General features: G+C 50.9%; 1 protein-coding gene across 2 annotated transcripts in view; it reads left to right on the top strand.

Moving 5' to 3' along the window:
- Positions 1-245: 245 nt before the first annotated feature.
- Positions 246-18277, top strand: part of FGFR1 (fibroblast growth factor receptor 1) — a 39356-nt gene continuing 21324 nt past the window's right edge. For both annotated transcript variants that reach the window (XM_082863928.1, XM_082863929.1), the window contains exon 1: positions 246-389. In XM_082863928.1, the coding sequence (XP_082720054.1) occupies positions 299-389 (91 nt within the window). In that variant the 5' untranslated portion in view covers positions 246-298. The remainder of the gene's footprint in view (positions 390-18277) is intronic.

Below are 18277 nucleotides of genomic sequence, written 5' to 3'. Positions count from 1 at the left end.
AACCACTCCTTGGTCTAATTAAGGCGCATAACCTGGAATTCCCCGTTGGGACAGGACCACAGTTCCTTTCTTGTGTCTGAAGGAGTAAGCTATTGCTTCAGGCACCCTTGTGGGCAGGGTGGCCATGTGACATGGCTTCCCTCTTTTTCTCCTTGGCCCTCATCCCCCATGCAGACCCTCCTAACTTTGGGGTTTTTTTTCTCTCCCCAGAGTCAGCTTGCACAGGAGGATCAAGCCCACGGCAGAGTCTCCATGGAGGTGTGGAGCCTTGTCACCAACCTCTAACTGCAGAACTGGGATGTGGAGCTGGAAGTGTCTCCTGTTCTGGGCTGTGCTGGTCACAGCCGCGCTCTGCACTGCCAGGCCAGCGCCAACCTTGCCGGAACAAGGTAAGGCGTGGGCCGAGGGGCAGCCTGGGCTCCCGGCCCTCAGCAACAAGGTGGGCTGGGACAGACGTGATGTGGTCAACTGCGAAGGCTCCATCCCAGGTGGAGCAGAGGGCTCCTGGACTGTAGGAGAGGCTCCCGAGGTACCTGGGCTGGTGGGGGCCTGGCTGCAGACACAGCCAGCTTCATCAGAGGTTGGGTCGTGAAGGCTGGTGACATCCATCTGCCAGAGGTGACGTGCTCAGGGGGGAGGTTTATGCTTTTCTCCTTCTGAAAAAGGAACTTCTGATTGGGACCCAAGAGCTAGCTCCCTAACCTAGATGATGTATATAAAATGGGGTTGGGCGGTGTAGTGGGTGCGAGTGACCTGTGAATTTGGGTTTAGAACTTGGATCGGGGTCCAGGGGATGTGCAGGGTTGTGGGAGCTTCATAAAGACCTCCGGCTTCTAGAAAATTGTTGCAAAGACATATCTTCTATGAGGGTCGGCCATCATGGCCACGTGCCTGCCATTTTGTCTTTCTTGACCATCTCTCACAGGCCCTGTTTGGAGGCCTGGTAAGAGGTTTGCTTTGGATGTACTGCTGGAGGGATTTCAAAGAGATTGAGAACCAGGGAGCATTACGGGGCGTAGGCGCTGGTAGACACCTATAGTTTATTGGGAATTCGGAGGGCTTATTAGTAACGGAAAAGACTTGCACCCACTGCTGATGGGATTTTTCCGGACTTGTGAAAATACTTCATGGAAATTACAGGTACAGCACACCTGGCAGCTTTCGAAGGTCTCTGAGAACTAATATTTGGGCCTTTCTGCTGCCAAAGGGTAGTGTGGCTTGTGACCCAGTGGCTGGCGACAGAAGCAGAGGAGGTTGGCAGGTGGTGGGTAAAGGGCTCAGGTGTGCGCACGACATGGTGGCTGCGTTTAAAGGGCCACCAGTCTCGCTGCTAGGACCTGTGTGAGTGACGAATGAGGAGTGAGGATATTTGCCCTCTTGTAGGGTGATGGAGAAGGAGAGGGGACGGGTGGGGGGGGGCTTTCTAGAAGATGCACTGGCTGGGGCAGGCAGATTGGTGTTGTATTCAGTGACAGAACTGAAGGCAAGGCCTGACCTGGAACACGCTGGAGACCCCGAGTGGGAGGGACCATCTCTGCCCACAGGGAGTTCACCATCGGGTAGAGGATGACAAGCACAGAGGCAGCTAAACTCAAGGTGGACCGTGTTTAAACCACGCAGTGGAGTTATAACACAATGCAGTGGGAACGCTGGGGGAGAGGGACAGCCACCGTCATTGACATGGTCCAGAGAGCTGGGCAGGGGCCTGGGAGGGAGATGAAGGGTGTTCCAGGTGGAGCAGCATGAGTGAGGGTGCTGGGGCAGGACGTATAAGGTGTACAGAGAACAACTTACCTGGTGTGTAGGTAGTCGGGGGACGGAATGCCTGGACAAATTGGACTGAGTTAGCATATGGAAAGCTGTAATGCCCTGCTGAGGAAACTGTACCTAAATGGGTAGATACTGGGAGTCTTGAAAAGTTTTGAGCAGGAAAGTGACACAATCCAGCTTCCAGATTTTCAGGCAGCTGAGTTTGGATGGATGGGAGGAAGAAGTCAGGTGGACCTAGGTTTAAATTGTGCTCCGCAGGGCTTCCCTGGTGGCGCAGTGGTTAAGAATCTGCCTGCCAATGCAGGGGACACGGGTTTGAGCCCTGGTCTGGGAAGATCCCACATGCCGCGGAGCAACTAAGCCCGTGTGCCACAACTACTGAGCCTGTGCTCTAGAGCCCGTGCGCCACAGCTGCTGAGCTTGCGCTCCAGAGCCCGTGAGCCACAACTACTGAGCCCCCGTGCCGCAACTACTGAAGCCCGCGCACCTAGAGCCTGTGCTCCGACACACGAGAAGCCACCGCAATGAGAAGCCCATGCGCTGCAACGAAGAGTAGCCCCTGCTCGCTGCAACTAGAGAAAGCCCGCACGCAGCAACGAAGACCCAATGCAGCCGTAAATGAATGAATGAATGAATAAATAAATAAATTAATTAAATTTATTTTTTTAAGATTCTAAAAAAAAAAATCGTGCTCCACCACTTAATAGCTGCATTACTTGGTTTGACCAATTACTCAAACACAGGAAGTCTTAGTTTGCTTATCTTTAAAATGGAGCAGTAATACAGGATTAAGTGAGATAATCCAGGTAAAGCACTGACAGGCAAGAGTTAGGAGTTATTACTGCTGCTACCACTGTTGCCAGAAAGACGAGTTGCTTAAACGGTTGTTCTGAATGTCTAGCTAGAGAAAGGCAGTGAACTAGAGTGGAGGATTGTAAAGGAAGGAAAAATAGCAGAGACACTATAGAAATAGAATCTACAGGTTTAGGATTTCCCTGGTGGCGCAGTGGTAAAGATCTGGCTGCCAATGCAGGGGACACGGGTTCGAGCCCTGGTCGAGAGCAGCTAAGCCCATGCACCAACTAAGCAACTAAGCAACTGAAGCAACTAAGCCCGTGCGCCACAACTACTGAGCCCACACACCACAACTACTGAGCCTGCACCCTAGAGCCCGCGAGCCACAGCTACTGAGCCCGTGTGCCACGACTACTGAAGCCCGTGTGCCTAGAGCCCACGCACCACAACGAAGAAGAGTAGCCCCTGCTCGCCACAACTAGAGAAAGCCCATGCGCAGCAACGAAGACCCAGTGCAGCCAAAAAAATAAATTTAATTAAAAAAAAAAAAACCTACGGGTTTAAGTAGGTTGGATGTCAACTCCGGGTGACTAAAGACACGAACAAGATGCGAGTAAAGGGAGTGAGTCAGAGTGGGAGGTTTCTGAGGAGTAGATAGAGATTTGGGTCAGCCACAGCATAGGTGGCAATGAGGAGGGGTAGATAAGGTTTGGGAATATGAATTTATGGTGGACCCTAAAGTATTTTTTTTAACTTTCTCTAACAAACCGTTTTGCTGCCCAGGGATGGAGGGTGGAGAAAGTGAATAGTACGCATCTCGGACCTGGGTACTTGTAAGCAGGAAGGGAGTATCGTATCCAAGGGTCGAAACATAAGGAATAGGGGTTGAGGGGGTGATGGTGGTCCTGAAGCTTCTGGTTGTGCATCCAGACTGGGAAAGGAAGCCGGGGCAGTGATGGAGGGTGGAGTCAAGGGGCTGAAAGTCTTGAAAATGACAAAGTCCCGCTCTGCAAACAGGAGGGAGGGGGTAGGAGAGGTGAGGAGGGCTATGAGGAGGCGATGTGGCAGTGAAGAGTGAAGTTACACTGCCATTTTAAAAAAATCAACTTAATTGAGGTATCATTTGCATTCTATAAAATGCACCAATTTTAAGCGTGCAGTTTGAAGTGTTTTGATAAATGTAGCATTGTCCCACGTAACTGTCAATCAAGATATGAAACATTTTCATCACCCCCCAAACTTGCCTCCTGCCCCTCTGCAGTCAGCCCCCTTTGCAGCACCGGACCCAGGCAACCACGGATCTACTTTCTGTCACTGTAGGTTAGTTTTGCCTGTTCTAGAATTTCACATAATGGAATTATATGGGGAATGTGTGTCCATTCACTTGATGGTGGCCATTTGGGCTGCTAACGCTTTGGGCTATTATTACTGAAACTCTTGTGAGCGTTCGTGTACAAGTCTGTGGGCATACGTTTTCCCTGGACTGCCTTGGTTTTGATTTGGGCTCCATTGCTTACCGACTGTTGGCTGTTGGGAAAGCTCCTCTCTGACACTCTGTAATCTATATTGGTAATGAACATCTGCTTCTAAGGTCGTTGTGAATATCAGATGCAAATGCCTGCAAAGCTGTAAGAACCATGCCTGGACATAGTCAATGAGCCATAAATGGTAGATGTGGGTACCTTTTCCTGGGACCCCACAGGAGACACCATGTGGTAAAGGGCTTGTTTCATGGATGGACTTGGAGTGCCTTAGGACACAGAAGCGGAAACCCACGAGACTTGGATGGACATCAGGTCCCAGGTCCCCATGTGGTTGAGTCAGTCCCTCTCGTGGTTCAACCCCTTCTCCTAGATCATCCCTTCTGAGCTTTGTGATGGCGGAACATGGGCCCCACCGTCTTCAGAGACCTGAAGTCCTAAGGGAAAAATCTATCTCCACGCTTTGTGAACTATAAGGTATCTCACAAATGTAAAGTATTGCCATGGTCTCGGCCCTGCTGATTATTCAATAACAATGCTGCTGTTGTCCTCAGAAAAGACTGGACTCTGTATTTAAAAGGTTTGCCCAAAAGTTTAAAGCAAATTACCCCAAACCCTGCTCCCACTGCCTGAGAGCTTTTGCCCTTTAGAAAGGCTTTGCTGTGTGTGTGTGTGTGTGTGTGTGTGTGTGTGTGTGTGTGTGTGTGTGTGTGTGTGTGTGTGTGTCGGGAGCCCCTCCCCCAGTCTGCAAATGCTCCTCAGGGAGTGGGGAGGGCCTGAAGTTTCTGGCTGTCCTTGGAAAGTTGATTTAATAAGGGTTCCAGGAAAACCAGCCTCCCTCCTTCCTCCCTCTCCTTTCCCTTCTCTAGTTTGGGATCTTAAAGAGGCTGAGCTTGTTTCAGACCAGGCTTTGCGGGGAGGGGGGCGGGGGAGACTGAAGCGGGGTCGTGGGCCGGGGAGTAGAATGCCCCTTTAAAAAGATAAGCACTAGCTTGAAAGACACTTTGAGCTCGAAGAGGCTTGTTTTTGTGTATTTTTCTCTCGTTTAGAATAAGACTTGCAGAAAAGCAAGTGGGTGAATCCAAAACTGTTTACAAGGCTGCTTCTCGTAATTGGGAATGGGGATCCTGACCCCCTTTTCAGCAGTAACCTGGGCTAAAGCCCCCAGACCCCACATGGTGGAGGGCACGGTATGAGCCTTGCCGTCTCAAAATACTTGCCTACATGCTCAGAAACCTGCAACTAATAAACGATTTAATGGCCGGGGTTTTACAGCTCCTCCCACCTACCCAGATTTGAAGGAGTCTGGTGGCCGCTTGAAGAGGGAGAGGTTACACTTAATGGAAAAGCCGCACGATTCCATTTCTGGCTGCAAGCCCCCTGGATGCCAGGCACCACAAAGCAAGGCTTTGTCTTTGTGTTCTGCAGAAACCTGGGCCCGTGGCGGGGAGCTGCAAATGGTGCCAGAGACATCACCCCAGCTTGAAGTCCGGCCCTGGGCCCTGGCCGCCACTGGCAACCCCCCAGGGGCTCCCGCAGCTGTCTTTGGCCCGAAGGGGTATGCATTTCAGCCTGGCTGCAGGGGGAGCCCCAAACAAGTACCGGAGGGCATCCCACTACCAGCCTCGCACAGGCCGAGGTCCTACTGGCTGCGGCCAGTGGGCGTGGCCGGAGGACCTGCGGCCTGGGGGCCAGTGTCCTGTGGACCAGTGTTGGGTGGCTGCCAGGGGTGGGAGGGGAACATTCAGGAGCACTGCTGCACCCCACCCCGTCCGCAACATGATTTTTTCTTGTGAAAAGAACCTGTTTACTTCTAATTGACACTGGACATTGAAGAGGAGTTTCTCCCCCCCGGGCCAGAAGGCGGGTGGAATTCCACAGGGCAGAGAGCGATGTGGGGAGGCCCACTGGAGTGCAAGGCCGGAGGGTTTCGGGCTGTGGGAATCTGCGCGGCACGGAGCCACCAGGTTTCCCCGGGGCACTCCACTCAGCCCCTCACCCCCTCTCCAGAGAGAGGTAGCTCGGTGCCTTCGGAAGGGTGTGTTTGCAAGCGTTCCTGGAGCTGAGCTTTGCAGAGGGTGGGTGCAGGGGGAGAATGTGAGGCAGGAGCCGGAGGGCTCACGTGTCCACTTGACCACGCCGGGCAGAGCCACCCCAGGGCCGTGTTCTTGGCCCTGCCTGCTGCATTGCTGCACCATTAGCTTCACTGATTTTCCACTCCGGCTTTGCCGGCCAGCTCCCCGAAGTCGGGGAGGAGGAATTTCTCAGGGAAGAACAAATGTCTGTCCAGAGCCCTGGCCAGGGAGGGGGAAGGGAGGGAGCCCAAACAGAGAAGCAGGCCGCACTGCTGCCCCCGGGTGTCTGTGACGACCTGGGTGGGCAGGAACTGGAGAGAGAGGGTCAGGGATGCCTCTGGGGCCTGTGGCCCCTGCCTGGAGGTGGGTAGCAGGGCCCGGCCGGGATGCTTGCTCCTGGTCAGGCCGAAACAGTGAGTGATGGCTCGTGTCTGGGGCCGTGAGGGATGGCCTTGGGAGAAGTGAGTTCTGGGGAGTCATTATCCGGGAGGGAGAGGTCCGGGGTCAGAGATCCTGACCGGCAGCTGTGCCCTGTTTTTACAGGGCCTCGATCCTCGGGGGCCACTGGGGGCTCCAGCTCCCCCTGTAGACGCCACCTTTGCCTCTTCCCTCCCCAAAGCCTGGCAACGAGACAACTGTTTCCCTGCTGACCGGGAAAGTCCAGCTGCTCTGGCACTGCTGGTCTCCCAAATTCAGCTGCCCAGGCCGCCCTGTTCATTCTGGAGAGGAGGCTTATCCACAGACTTACGCCCAGCATTCCCTTCTCTCGGCCCACCCTGTCCCCGACCTCCGCCCCCCAAGTGATTCAGCGGCAAGTTAACTGCTCTACCTAGTCTCTTAAGGCCTGGAATAAATCCCAAACTGCTTCCTCCTAGGAGAAGCCTTCTAGACCAGGGGGTCCCCAGCCCCTGGGCCACGGACTGGTACCGGCCTGTGGCCTGTTAGGAACAGGGCCGCACAGCAGGAGGTGAGGGGGTGTGAGTGAGCAAAGCTGCATCTGTATTTACAGCTGCTCCCCATCGCTTCCATTACTGCCTGAGCTCCGCCTCCTGTCAGCATTATTGTGTATGATTACTTTATTATATATTACAATGTAATAATAATAGAAATCAAGTGCACAATAAATGTAATGCGCCTGAATCATCCCGAAACCGTACCCTCCCTCACCCGGTCCATGGAAAAAGTGCCTTCCACGAAGCCAGTCCCTGGTGCCAAAAAGGTCGGGGACCGCTGTTCTAGGCTGTGGGCTGCTTCTGAACTTGGGGGCTTGCTCTGACTTACAGCCGCTGACGGCCAAGTCGGGGGGACATTTGCCTGATGGGCTGCTTGTGGCTTGTACCCTGAGTCCCCCCTCTCCTGTTCTTGGTTCGCACCGACCCTCCCCTGCCCCCTTGCCAAACGAGGTGCCCACTGCCTTCATTTAAAGGCTGTCTCCTTGCAAACCGGAAACCTCGGGAGAGGGGTTTGTCCAGTCAGTTCCAAGCACGAGAACCGTTGGCTCGGATGGAGCTCGAAACTCAGTGCTCCTTCCTGAGCCCACGTGTTGTATCGTGGCCAAGGCTCCTGGGATGGGTGGTGTAAAAGAAGGTGAATGTTGGTGTGAATGTGCTGTGTTTCCCAGGCCCTGGATGTGTAGGTGCGTCAAGCCTCAAGTGGGTGAGAGGGTCAAGGAGTTCGGCGAAGAGTGAACATTAGTGGTCATGAGCTTGGGCAGGGAAAGAGGTTAAAAACCATGAATACTGGAGAGTCATATATTTGATCAACAAAGAAAGTTGAACTTAGAGCTTAGCCCCTCCTCTGTTTTCTCTACAGACGAAAACTAGCCCCTGGCTAGTGGTCCCTTCACCATTTGTTTACTGATTTAGTTTTCTTCCTTCCTTCCTTCCTTCCTCTCGCCCTCCCTCCCTCCCTTCCTTCCTTTCCTCCCTGTCTCCCATTTATCCGTCAATCCATCTGGCCAAATAAGACTTCCTTTTCCCTTGTTTAATACAACATACACATTCACACATAACAACTGTTTATCCTGGTCCCTTAGCTGGAAATGTCCATCCCTATCCTTTCCTGCTTTCACTGTTTGTAATTTCTACTCTTAGCTTAAGGAGTAGCTTAAGGGTCACCTCCCTCTTGAAGCCCTCCTCTGTCTCCAAATTAATCACTCCTCCCCCCCCCCATCCCCTTTCTGTGTAACTTTCAATCTGGCACTTACTTTCCTCTGCCTTACATTATGGAGTTTTTTGTTTGTTTGTTTGTTTTGCGATTTGCGGGCCTCTCACTGTTGTGGCCTCTCCCGTTGCGGAGCACGGGCTCCGGATGCGCAGGCTCAGCGGCCGTGGCTCACGGGCCCAGCCGCTCTGCGGCATGTGGGATCTTCTCGGACCAGGTCATGAACCCGTGTCCCCTGCATCGCCAGGCGGACTCTCAACCACTGCGCCACCAGGGAAGCCCACATTATGGAGTTTTTAACATATGGCTGTTTCCTCCACTAGAGCAAAGTTATATGCAGTCAGAAAGAATGTTTTTATTGCTCTTTTAAAACATGGATATTTTGATATGCAATCTGGGTTCATTGTGGAAAATTTAGAAATTATAGACTTGTAAAGAGAAAAAGAAAGTCTCTTATATGCCCATCATCCAAAAATAATCACTGTTATTGGTGAATCTAATTATGTAGATTTTTTCCCTGCATTTATACAAGCATAACTTTTCAAAAATGGAATTTATATGTTATATACAGGTTTGTAACGTAAGCAGGTACTTCCTGCCATGCAGCGACGTTTCCATCATGCTTAAGTAACTATTTAGTAGTATGGGTGTGCAAAATTTATTTACCCAGTCCTTTACTGTTGAGCACTTATTTTCAATAGTTTGCATTTAAGTGAACATACTTTTACAAATAAAATTTGCCCATGTATCCAAGGATACTCATATTATAAAAGTTGTGATTACCTAGTACCAAATAACCCCAGAAAGGTAATACCAGTAAAGGTCTTTAAAAATAATAATTAATAAACACTATTTATTACATTTTCACATTCCACATCCTTTACATATTTTTACCTCTACATTGATCCCATGGCCATAGGTTTTATTTTCAAAATCAGATGAGGAAACTGAGGTTCCGGGAGTTAAGCAATTTGTCTAAGGTCGTCTAGTTGACAGGCGGTGAAAGTGGGATTCAGGTTCAGGTAGGTCTGACTCCAGTTTTTTTTTTCCAGTGTATTATACAATGTCCCTCTATCAAACTGGGTTTCTTCCTAAAATACAGGCAGACCAACATGTGAATTTAAACATTGCTGGGTCCGTCCCTTTTATGTCACAGGAATTGGGCTTCACCTCCCTTTCGGGAGTGGTATGTCCATGTGTGTGATTGGGGTAAGGGCAGCTGGAGACGCTTGTGCATTTCTTGTGTGACATTCTTCTGCTCTTGGCTGCGAGGTTATGCGTCGGTCATAGGTCTGTGAGCTGCCCTAATGAAAGTGATTCCCTAGCTTAGAATAATCGATGGAACGAAAACCCCACTGAGGCTGCCTTTTGCACAGGAGCTGAGACCTCCTACTTGGAGTAGGTCTGGGATCAGAGGTCGCTAAAGCATCAGAGGCCACACCTGAGTTTTCCTTGTAGGTCACGCTTATTCTAGAATATAGTGGTATTGCCGGGACACAATAAACCACCTGGAATGTTTCTAAAGTAGTCCAACAATGTCTCACGGATGGAAATAAACATGTTAGAAGGTTCAGCAAGCCTGAAGCATTAGTATTGTTTTGAGGCTACCAGTAAATATTTATTTAAAGCGTGAAGAAAAGCAAAAAAAAACCCCACAAGGGTCCTGCAATTTTGTTTTTCTTAGTGTTTACATCTAACAAATTAATGTTTTAAACAAAAATATATATAATACGATGTAGTTGGGCTAGTCACAAAATAATTACAGGATTTTCAAAATTAATTAATTTGTGGTATACTGTCTGAGGTGTGCCCCAGGAATAGAACAGATTTATTGCAAGTTTTTTGGTAAATATTTTCTTCCAGTTCTGTCAGTAACTATCTGTGTGCCCTTTTGGGGAAAACACAAAAATTCTCGGAGGCCCCTCTTGACTGGGAGGCCCAGGACAAATGGCAACCCTACCCCAGCCTCACCATGGGTCAGGCCCAGCCCTGGCCAGTGTCGCTCTTACTACGCATAGGCAAATACAATCAGTGACTCATTTAAAAAACGTCATCCGGGGCTTCCTGGTGGCGCAGTGGTTGAGAGTCGCCTGCCGATGCAGGGGACGCGGGTTCGTGCCCCAGTCCGGGAAGATCCCACATGCCGCAGAGTGGCTGGGCCCGTGAGCCATGGCAGCTGAACCTGCGCGTCCAGAGCCTGTGCTCCGTAATGGGAGAGGCCACAACAGTGAGAGGCCTGCGTACCGCAAAAAATAAAATAAAATAGAAAACATCATCCAGTGACAACCTCAAATAAGGACATAAAACTCAGCTTATGAGGACATCTGAAACCACAGGCGAGGGCCTCTTCCCTGAAGTGAAGGGGCAGATGGACTGTCGTTTGTGGGCTGTGATGTGTGTGCACACATATATCATGAAGGCAGAGGTGTCGTTCGTTCCTTTGTTTACCCCAGCACCTTAGAATAGCGTCTGATACACGTTAGGCACTCCATGAATACTTTTTGAAGAAATGAATGCATGCATGAACGCACAGCGAGGTAACCATCCATTTTCTTTTTTGAAAAAGATACCTACAACTAGTAAGGACCTACTGTATAGCACAGGGAACTCTACTCAATACTCTGTAACGGCCTATCTGGGAAAAGAATCTTAAAAAGAGTGGCCATATGTATATGTTTAACAGAGTCACATTGCTATACAGCAGAAACTAACATAGCATTGTCAAGCAACTATACTACCCCCCAAAATTTTTTAAGTAATAAAGGAACTAGGGAAAAAAAGATACCTACAATTTCTAGCTTTAAAAAAGGGGAAGATAGGAATGAAATCCTTTTCAATAGGAAGGTAAGGAAAGTAGGTGAGAAATAATTATTGCTACCCCACAGTGAGTCCTTTATATCACTTAATGCAGTGGTTCTCAGGTTTTCCCGGCAGGCACATCACCCAGTGGGCTTGTTAAAACCCCTTGCCGGGACTTCCCTGGTGACGCAGTGGTTAAGAATCCACCTGCCAGTGCAGGGGACACGGGTTCAAGCCCCGGTCTGGGAAGATCCCACATGTCGCAGATCAGCTAAGCCCGTGCACCACAACTACTGAGCCTGCGCTCTAGAGCCTGTGAGCCACAACTACTGAGCCTGTGCTCTGGAGCCCGCGAGCCACAACTACTGAGCCCACGCACAACAACTGTTGAGCCTGCGTGCCTAGAGCAAGTGCCCAGCAACAAGAAAAGCCACAGCAGTGAGAAGTCTGCACACCCCAATGAAAAATAGGCCCCGCTCGCCGAAACTAAAGAAATCCCACACACAGCAACAAAGACCCAACGCAGCCAAAAATAAATAAATTAATTAATTTTTAAAAAAACAAAAATCACAAAAAACCTTTGCCACAGTCCACCCCCAGGGCTCTGGATTCTGCAGCGGGGCCTGAGCTGGGTGGTTCTAACAAGTTCCCAGAGGATGCTGATACTGCCATCCAGGGACCACACTTTGAGAATCTGATATCAATTAATTGTCTATAAGGTAGGTGCTGTGTGTCCATTTCACGGTTTAGGAAACTGACACAGAGAGGTCAAACGAACACTTGCCAGGTTAAACAGCTAAAATAAATGGTGTAGCTAGAGTTCGACTTAGGTCTATTTAATATCAGTGCCTACGGCTCTAACCCCTGTACTGGGAGGTGGGGGAAACGAGGAAGTAGAAGAGGGCTGAGTCCGATTGCCGGGGTTTATTGGAGGAAGGAAGGACCAGGAGTAGAAAGTTGTCTAAAAGCTTGTCTGGAAGGAAGGAGACCCTCTTCCTGGAACGCCCTTCTTCTGTGTTGCTTGGGGCTTTAAGTCAGTTATCACCACCTTTGGAATGTGGATCAGCTCTCCCATCGTTGGAAGGGTCTTTTTTTTTTTTTTTTTTTTTGCGGTATGCGGGCCTCTCACTGTTGTGGCCTCTCCCGTTGCGGAGCACAGGCTCTGGACGCGCAGGCTCAGCGGCCATGGCTCACGGGCCCAGCCGCTCTGCGGCATGTGGGATCCTCCCGGACCGGGGCACAAACCCGTGTCCCCTGCATCGGCAGGCGGACTCTCAACCACTGCGCCACCAGGGAAGCCCCTGGAAGGGTCCTTTTGCATTCGGAAATCTCTGCCCCTTTATTATCCAACTTCAGGGTCGACTTTGGGAATTAAGGTTTATTTTCCTTCGGTTTTAGGAATTAGTTTTTAAACCTTAGAAGAGTCAGGTTCTTTGACTACGTACTGAATGAAGGTCTCGCTTCGGCATCTAAAGCTTTCGTCCACGTTATTTGCACTCTCAAGGCTATGTTAATGCCTGAAGGGTACGCTTGGAAAAGGCATTTATTTCGGAACATGTGTCCTTTCCCCACTACCCTCAGACTCCCAGTCCATTTTTTAAATTTATTTGCCTAGTGAGTTCTCATGAAGTCTCTCATGAGCATCAAAAAAGGACAGTGAAATAAATCCTTCTAGAATACCTGGGCTCCCAGCTTTCTGCCAGTCACAGCCTCTGAGCTACTCCATACCCTCGGCCCTGAGGCTTCTTCTGGAACATCTCGGGCCAGAGGGAAAAGATGAAGGGAGACATGTGTTGAAGATGCTGGTGGCTGCAGCTCTGTGGCCAAAACAGAATCCCCTCTTCTTTTTTTTAAAAATATTGACTATATTCTCGGTGCTGTGCATTACATCCTTGTGTCTTATTTATTTGTTTATTTATTTTTATATCTTTATTTATTTAATTTATTTATTTTTGGCTGTGTTGGGTCTTCGTTGCTGCACGTGGGCTTTTCTCCAGTTGCAGCAAGCAGGGCCCACTCTTCGTTGCGGTGCACGGGCTTCTCATTGCGGTGGCCTCTCTCTGTTGGGGAGCATGGGCTGTAGGCGCGCAGGCTTCAGTAGTTGTGGCACACAGGCCCAGCAGCTGTGGCTCGCGGGCTCTAGAGCGCAGGCTCAGTAGTTGTGGTGCATGGGCTTAGTTGCTCCGCGGCACGTGGCATCCTCCTGGACCAGGGCCCGAACCCGTGTCCCCTGCACTGGCAGGCGGACTCCCAACCACTGCGCCACCAGGGAAGTCCCATGTGTCTTTTTTTTTTTTTTTTTTCGGCCTTACCACACGGCATGTGGGATCTTAGTTCCCTGACCAGGGATCGATCCCGCACCCCCTGCAGTGGACCGCCAGGGGAGTCCCCTCCCCTCTTCTTAAGGAAAATTAACTTGCAGTCTCCTGCCCTCCCTCATGGCGGAGGGCCACCTGTGCTGGTGGAGGCTGGAGGGGATATAGTGAATGGTACTCAACTCCCAAGGCCCAGCTGAAACTTAGAATGTTGGTTAGAGCTGTTGGAGTTGCCCAGAGCTTGTCCAGTCAGCCTTCCCATCTCACAGTTGAGGACACGGAGGCCGAGAGGGGAGATGATGTGGCCCGGGTCACACAGGAGTGGCAGGGCCTGTCATCCCAGTGACTTCCAGTCAGATACTCCTGCTGCTGCTCCCAGCCAGTTACAACCACCTGGGGCTCAAGCAGAGTTTGGTACTGTGTGGTTTTCACAAGGATTTCAAATGAGGCTCTCATCCCTTAGGACACCCGGAATGTGGACATTGCCCAGAGTAGGGAGTCTCCCACAGGAGGCTCATTGTTTAAGATCAACCAGCTTGTCCGATCGCAGGACTCCCCAGTGTAGACATTGGCCTTCCAAGCAGCCTTTGGTCCTGGTTCTCCTACCTGCTCTCTGCCTGAGTGCCATTCCATCTCAGGGAGAAATATCCCCACACCACGCTCTTTTCGTTTCTGAAAACAGTACTAAATGCTCTACTTTCACAGTGTGTGTGAAGGAGGAGAAAGAGAAGAATGAATACGTGGTATGTCAGTGGGTCCTCTGGGCCATCACTTGCCTGCCAGTCTGTGGAACAGACCATTGGCCCCAGATTTTTAGGTTCCGTGGGCCAGTCAAATTCCCCCCCCCCGATATTTTGGGTTGACAATTTATTTTGCCACGTAAGGAACATCTTTAAAAAACCAACACTGTCCACTACCGGTACTTCTTTTAATTGTGGTAAAATATACATACTATACAACTCCACCCGTTTTAAGTGTACAGGTCCTTGGCATTAAGGACATTCGTGTTGTTGTGCAACCGTCACCGCTGTCCATCTCCAGAACTTGTCACCTTCCTGACTGAAGCTCTACCTGTTAAACACGTAACTCCCCAGTCTTCTCTCCTCCAGCCCCTGGCAACCACCTTTTACACCATTTCCTTTTGAAAGGATGTCTATTGGGACTTCCCTGGCGGTCCAGTGGTTAGGACTCTGCGCTTTCACTGCCGAGAGCCCGGGTTCGATCCCTGGTTGGGGAACTGAGATCCCGCCAGCTGCATGGCGTGGCCAAAAAAATAAATAAAAGAATGTCTATCACCTTTATTCTCGTAATGTAAAAATAAGGGATGTTTCTTTAACATTGAAAAAAATAGGTCACTTTATGAAGAGTCCCTTCCTTTCTCCACTGCAGTGGGTGGTGAGCGTCCTTGCACTGGGCATGGTGACCCAGACCCACCACTGCAGCCACGGGACCAGCCGGGGAGGGAAGGTGGCACAGAGCCGGAGGGGAGCGGATAGCCCTGGTGCGTGTGCTCTCAAGCATCCACTGAGGTTTGGGGAAGGGGCAAAGGCAAATTCTGAAGCAGCTGTGGCCTCGACTAATTCATCAGCAAGTTTAGGGAGCGGCAGCGTTTTCCTACGCAGCTACTGGTGCTTCCTTCCCCAAACCAGCTCCGAGGAGCATGGGGGAGGGGAGGCCGTCCCAAGGCCCTGGGAGGGGGCGGGGTGGGGGGAGAGCCATACATTCTTTTCTTCAAGGAACCTGACCGGACTCTAAGGTCAGCGCCCGGCAGATTGGGAGCTGCAGGGCTACCTCTTGGCTGTCCTCCTTCCCCCACTCTTAATGATCTTTCCATTACAGAACCCAGACCAGGAAGTGCCTGACAGGTCACAGCTGCAGACACATGGCTGGGAGGCCTGGGCTCTGGGCCAGTGGTGGGAGGGTCTGAGTTCCCCTTCGAGCAGCGGGACCCCTACACACACACGCACACGCACACGCACACGCACGCACACCCCACTTCAGCTAGTTGTCCAGCTTTTCCCTGACAGCTCAGGGGAAGGTGTTCTTACTTCTGTGTTGTCACAGTTGGTGGCCGGTGGTACTTTTGCTTTGAGCTTAGAATGTGATTGTAATAAAGGCAGGAGAAGTCCCCCAGCTGAGGGTCCAGATCCCCTGTGCTTACAGCCCACACAAGTGTCCTTACTGGGCTTGCGGTTCTTTGGGGGAAGTTTTCCATCAATGAACAAGGCTCTCCAGCTTGTCCTCCCAAAATAGGAACCCCCCGAACATGGCTCTAGAAGCTTCCCGGGCGCCCAGGGCAGTTGTAAGGCACAGCCTTAATGCTGCCCAAACAACCACTCTGATTCTATCGAGATACCCAGTTCAAAACATTTTGCGGGGAAGGTCTAGAGGCAGGAGCATGGGCTCTGCAAACACACAGACCTGGGTGGGTAGAGCCCCCTTCATTTTATCCTCTTCACCGAGGCTAGCTCCTTCCACATACAAGTTTGCTCAGGAAATGTTAATTTACCCTAAACTGTGTCCGAGGGGGGCAGTTGTCACGCAGGAATTTCTGTCTCCACCGCCAGCTGTGTTGTTGGCTTTCTTCCCTGAATCTGCCAAGGCTGATTTCTCTGGTGCCAAATGTGAGCCGGTGACACAAACTTCTAGGAACCGGGAGCTGAGGCCCTCCCTTCCCGGTGGCTGCAAGGCACCTACCTTTGCTCTTCACGATTCTTCCTGCACGTCTTAGGTGAACTTGCCCCTTGCCAGAGCAGCTCTCTCTTCCAGGTAATGTAGAGCAGCCCAGGGTACCGGGAATCCTTTTGGGAAATGGGTGGAGGACGCATTTTTCTTTTCAGCTCTGCCCAGAGCGCGTCTGTAAACACTGGGGAGAGAGGAAGAGGGGAGATTTCTTTTAAAAACAACTCCTGGGCGCATTCCTTTGTTAATCACGTAATTACAGCCCTCTCCCCGGCCTGAAAGTGTTCTCCTCCTCGTGGTGGGAGGTATTGGGGAGGGGTGGGTGTTACCCAATCCCTAGGAGGGAAGAAAGTACAGGTACCAAGGAGGCATCAGCTGGAACCCGGCACTGGGGCTTGAACCCCAGACTCCACTTTCTGCTGGGTTACCCGTCGCCACATCTCTGGGAGGGTTTGCACAGAATGCTGGGCCTCCCCTGCCCAACCACTTCCTGCGGAGCTGGTTTTGGGGGGTCTTGGGGTGGGCGCAGGGCCCTGGCTGTGGCTTTGGCTAGCACAGGCGGCTCTGCGCTAAATTACAGTGACGAGATGGGACAACACAAAAGCCCCCAAATCTTTTTTTAATAAAAACAAAACACACCTCCCAGCCCCAAGCCCCTGGGCTGCTGAATGGCGATGGCTTCCTGTCAGGATTAGCTGGGCTGCCTGGGCATGTGTGCACTGCCTTTCTCCTCAGGAAATACCTTTAGTAAGCCCTGGTGGGGTCCCCATGGCAACGCGAGAGGGGACCTGCTGACTGAGGCCATTCAGCTCCCATTGTTGCCGGGCCCCTTTGTCGGGAGCTGTATTGCAGCCTCTCTGGCAAACACAGCAGTTTGCACCGTTTTGTCAGGCTGAACGTGGAGTCTTTACATTTTAATGGGCTCTTCTGGCAGTGGCCCATTTGCATGCAAAATGCTCCTTCTTACTTCTGTCCCTTTTTCTATTAAAAAAAACAACAAACCCTACACTCCAAATCTCCCTGGGTCAGGGGCCCGGTGAACACGGCTGGATCTGGGTGTCAGGCCCCGCTAATTGATCTGGTGTCCCCGGCTCCCCTCCCACCCATGGCCGTGCGCCCCATTTCTGCAGCTCTCCCTGCCTGTCGGGGATGCCTCGCGTCCAGGGAATCTCACATCTGGAGGGCTTCCTCCATGGACCCTCCCACCGTTGCAGGATGACCGTTGTTCCCTGGGATTTCGGTGAGAACCCCCTCTGACCTGGCCTTGCTAGACTAAAGTAAGTTTTCAGTTCCATTTCAAAGCCAAAGTAACGTCATAAAAACCTCGGCCGAGGGCTCCCGGAGCCCCACTGGGCTGTTCTGTGTTTCTTTTAAGTTGCTTTCAAAGCCACCCCGAGTTCCTCCCCCACCCACAATTGCCCCCTCATTTATCTCTGGGGAGTTTGTGCCGAGACTGTAAACATTCCTGGACCACCAGTTCCCCACGTTACCGGAGAGGATGGCCCTTCTCTCCTAACTTTCTCAACGCAGAGACGCAAAAGCAAAAGGATTTCATAGGGATGACAGCCATGGAGAGCCCCTGCCCGAGACAACACGCATGGATCTGTGGAGGGCTGGTTATTCAAGCCCTACACCCGTCCCCTTCGGAGTGCAGTATAGACACGACACCACACCTGACCTCAGAGGGTAGATGAGACATGCACTTACGGACCAGCCCTCAGCCGAGCAGCTTGAATGAGTGCATGATAAAGCCATGAGTTTTTTTAAAATTTTTATTGGAGTATAGTTGATTTACAGTGTTGTGTTAGTTTCAGGTATACAGCAGAGTGAATCCGTTATACATATATCCATTCTTCTTCAGATTCTTTTCCCCATATAGGCCATTACAGAGTATTCTGTAGAATAGAGTTCCCTGTGCTATAACGTAGGTCCTTATTAGTTAGCTGTTTTATATATAGAAATGTGTGTATGTCAATCCCAATCTCCCAATTTATCCCTCCCCCTTCCCCTCACCCCGTGGTAACCACAAGCTTATTTCCTATGTCACATTACAAATGAGAGGAGGAACAGAGCCGCGGAAGTCTCCGGAGAATGAGTTTTCACGTCTGGGGAAGTGGTGGAGAGATAGGAAAACAAGGTGTTTTAGGAGAAAGCAAAATAAAGGGCAGTGAGGGTACTGGCTGCAGAGGTGGAACCA

The sequence above is a fragment of the Leucopleurus acutus genome (genome assembly GCF_964270905.1).
Source record: "Leucopleurus acutus genome assembly, chromosome: 21".
Classification (NCBI taxonomy): Eukaryota; Metazoa; Chordata; class Mammalia; order Artiodactyla; family Delphinidae; genus Leucopleurus; species Leucopleurus acutus.
The sequence above is the reverse complement of the archived record's forward strand: the minus strand, read 5'-3'. Positions and strand labels throughout refer to the sequence as shown.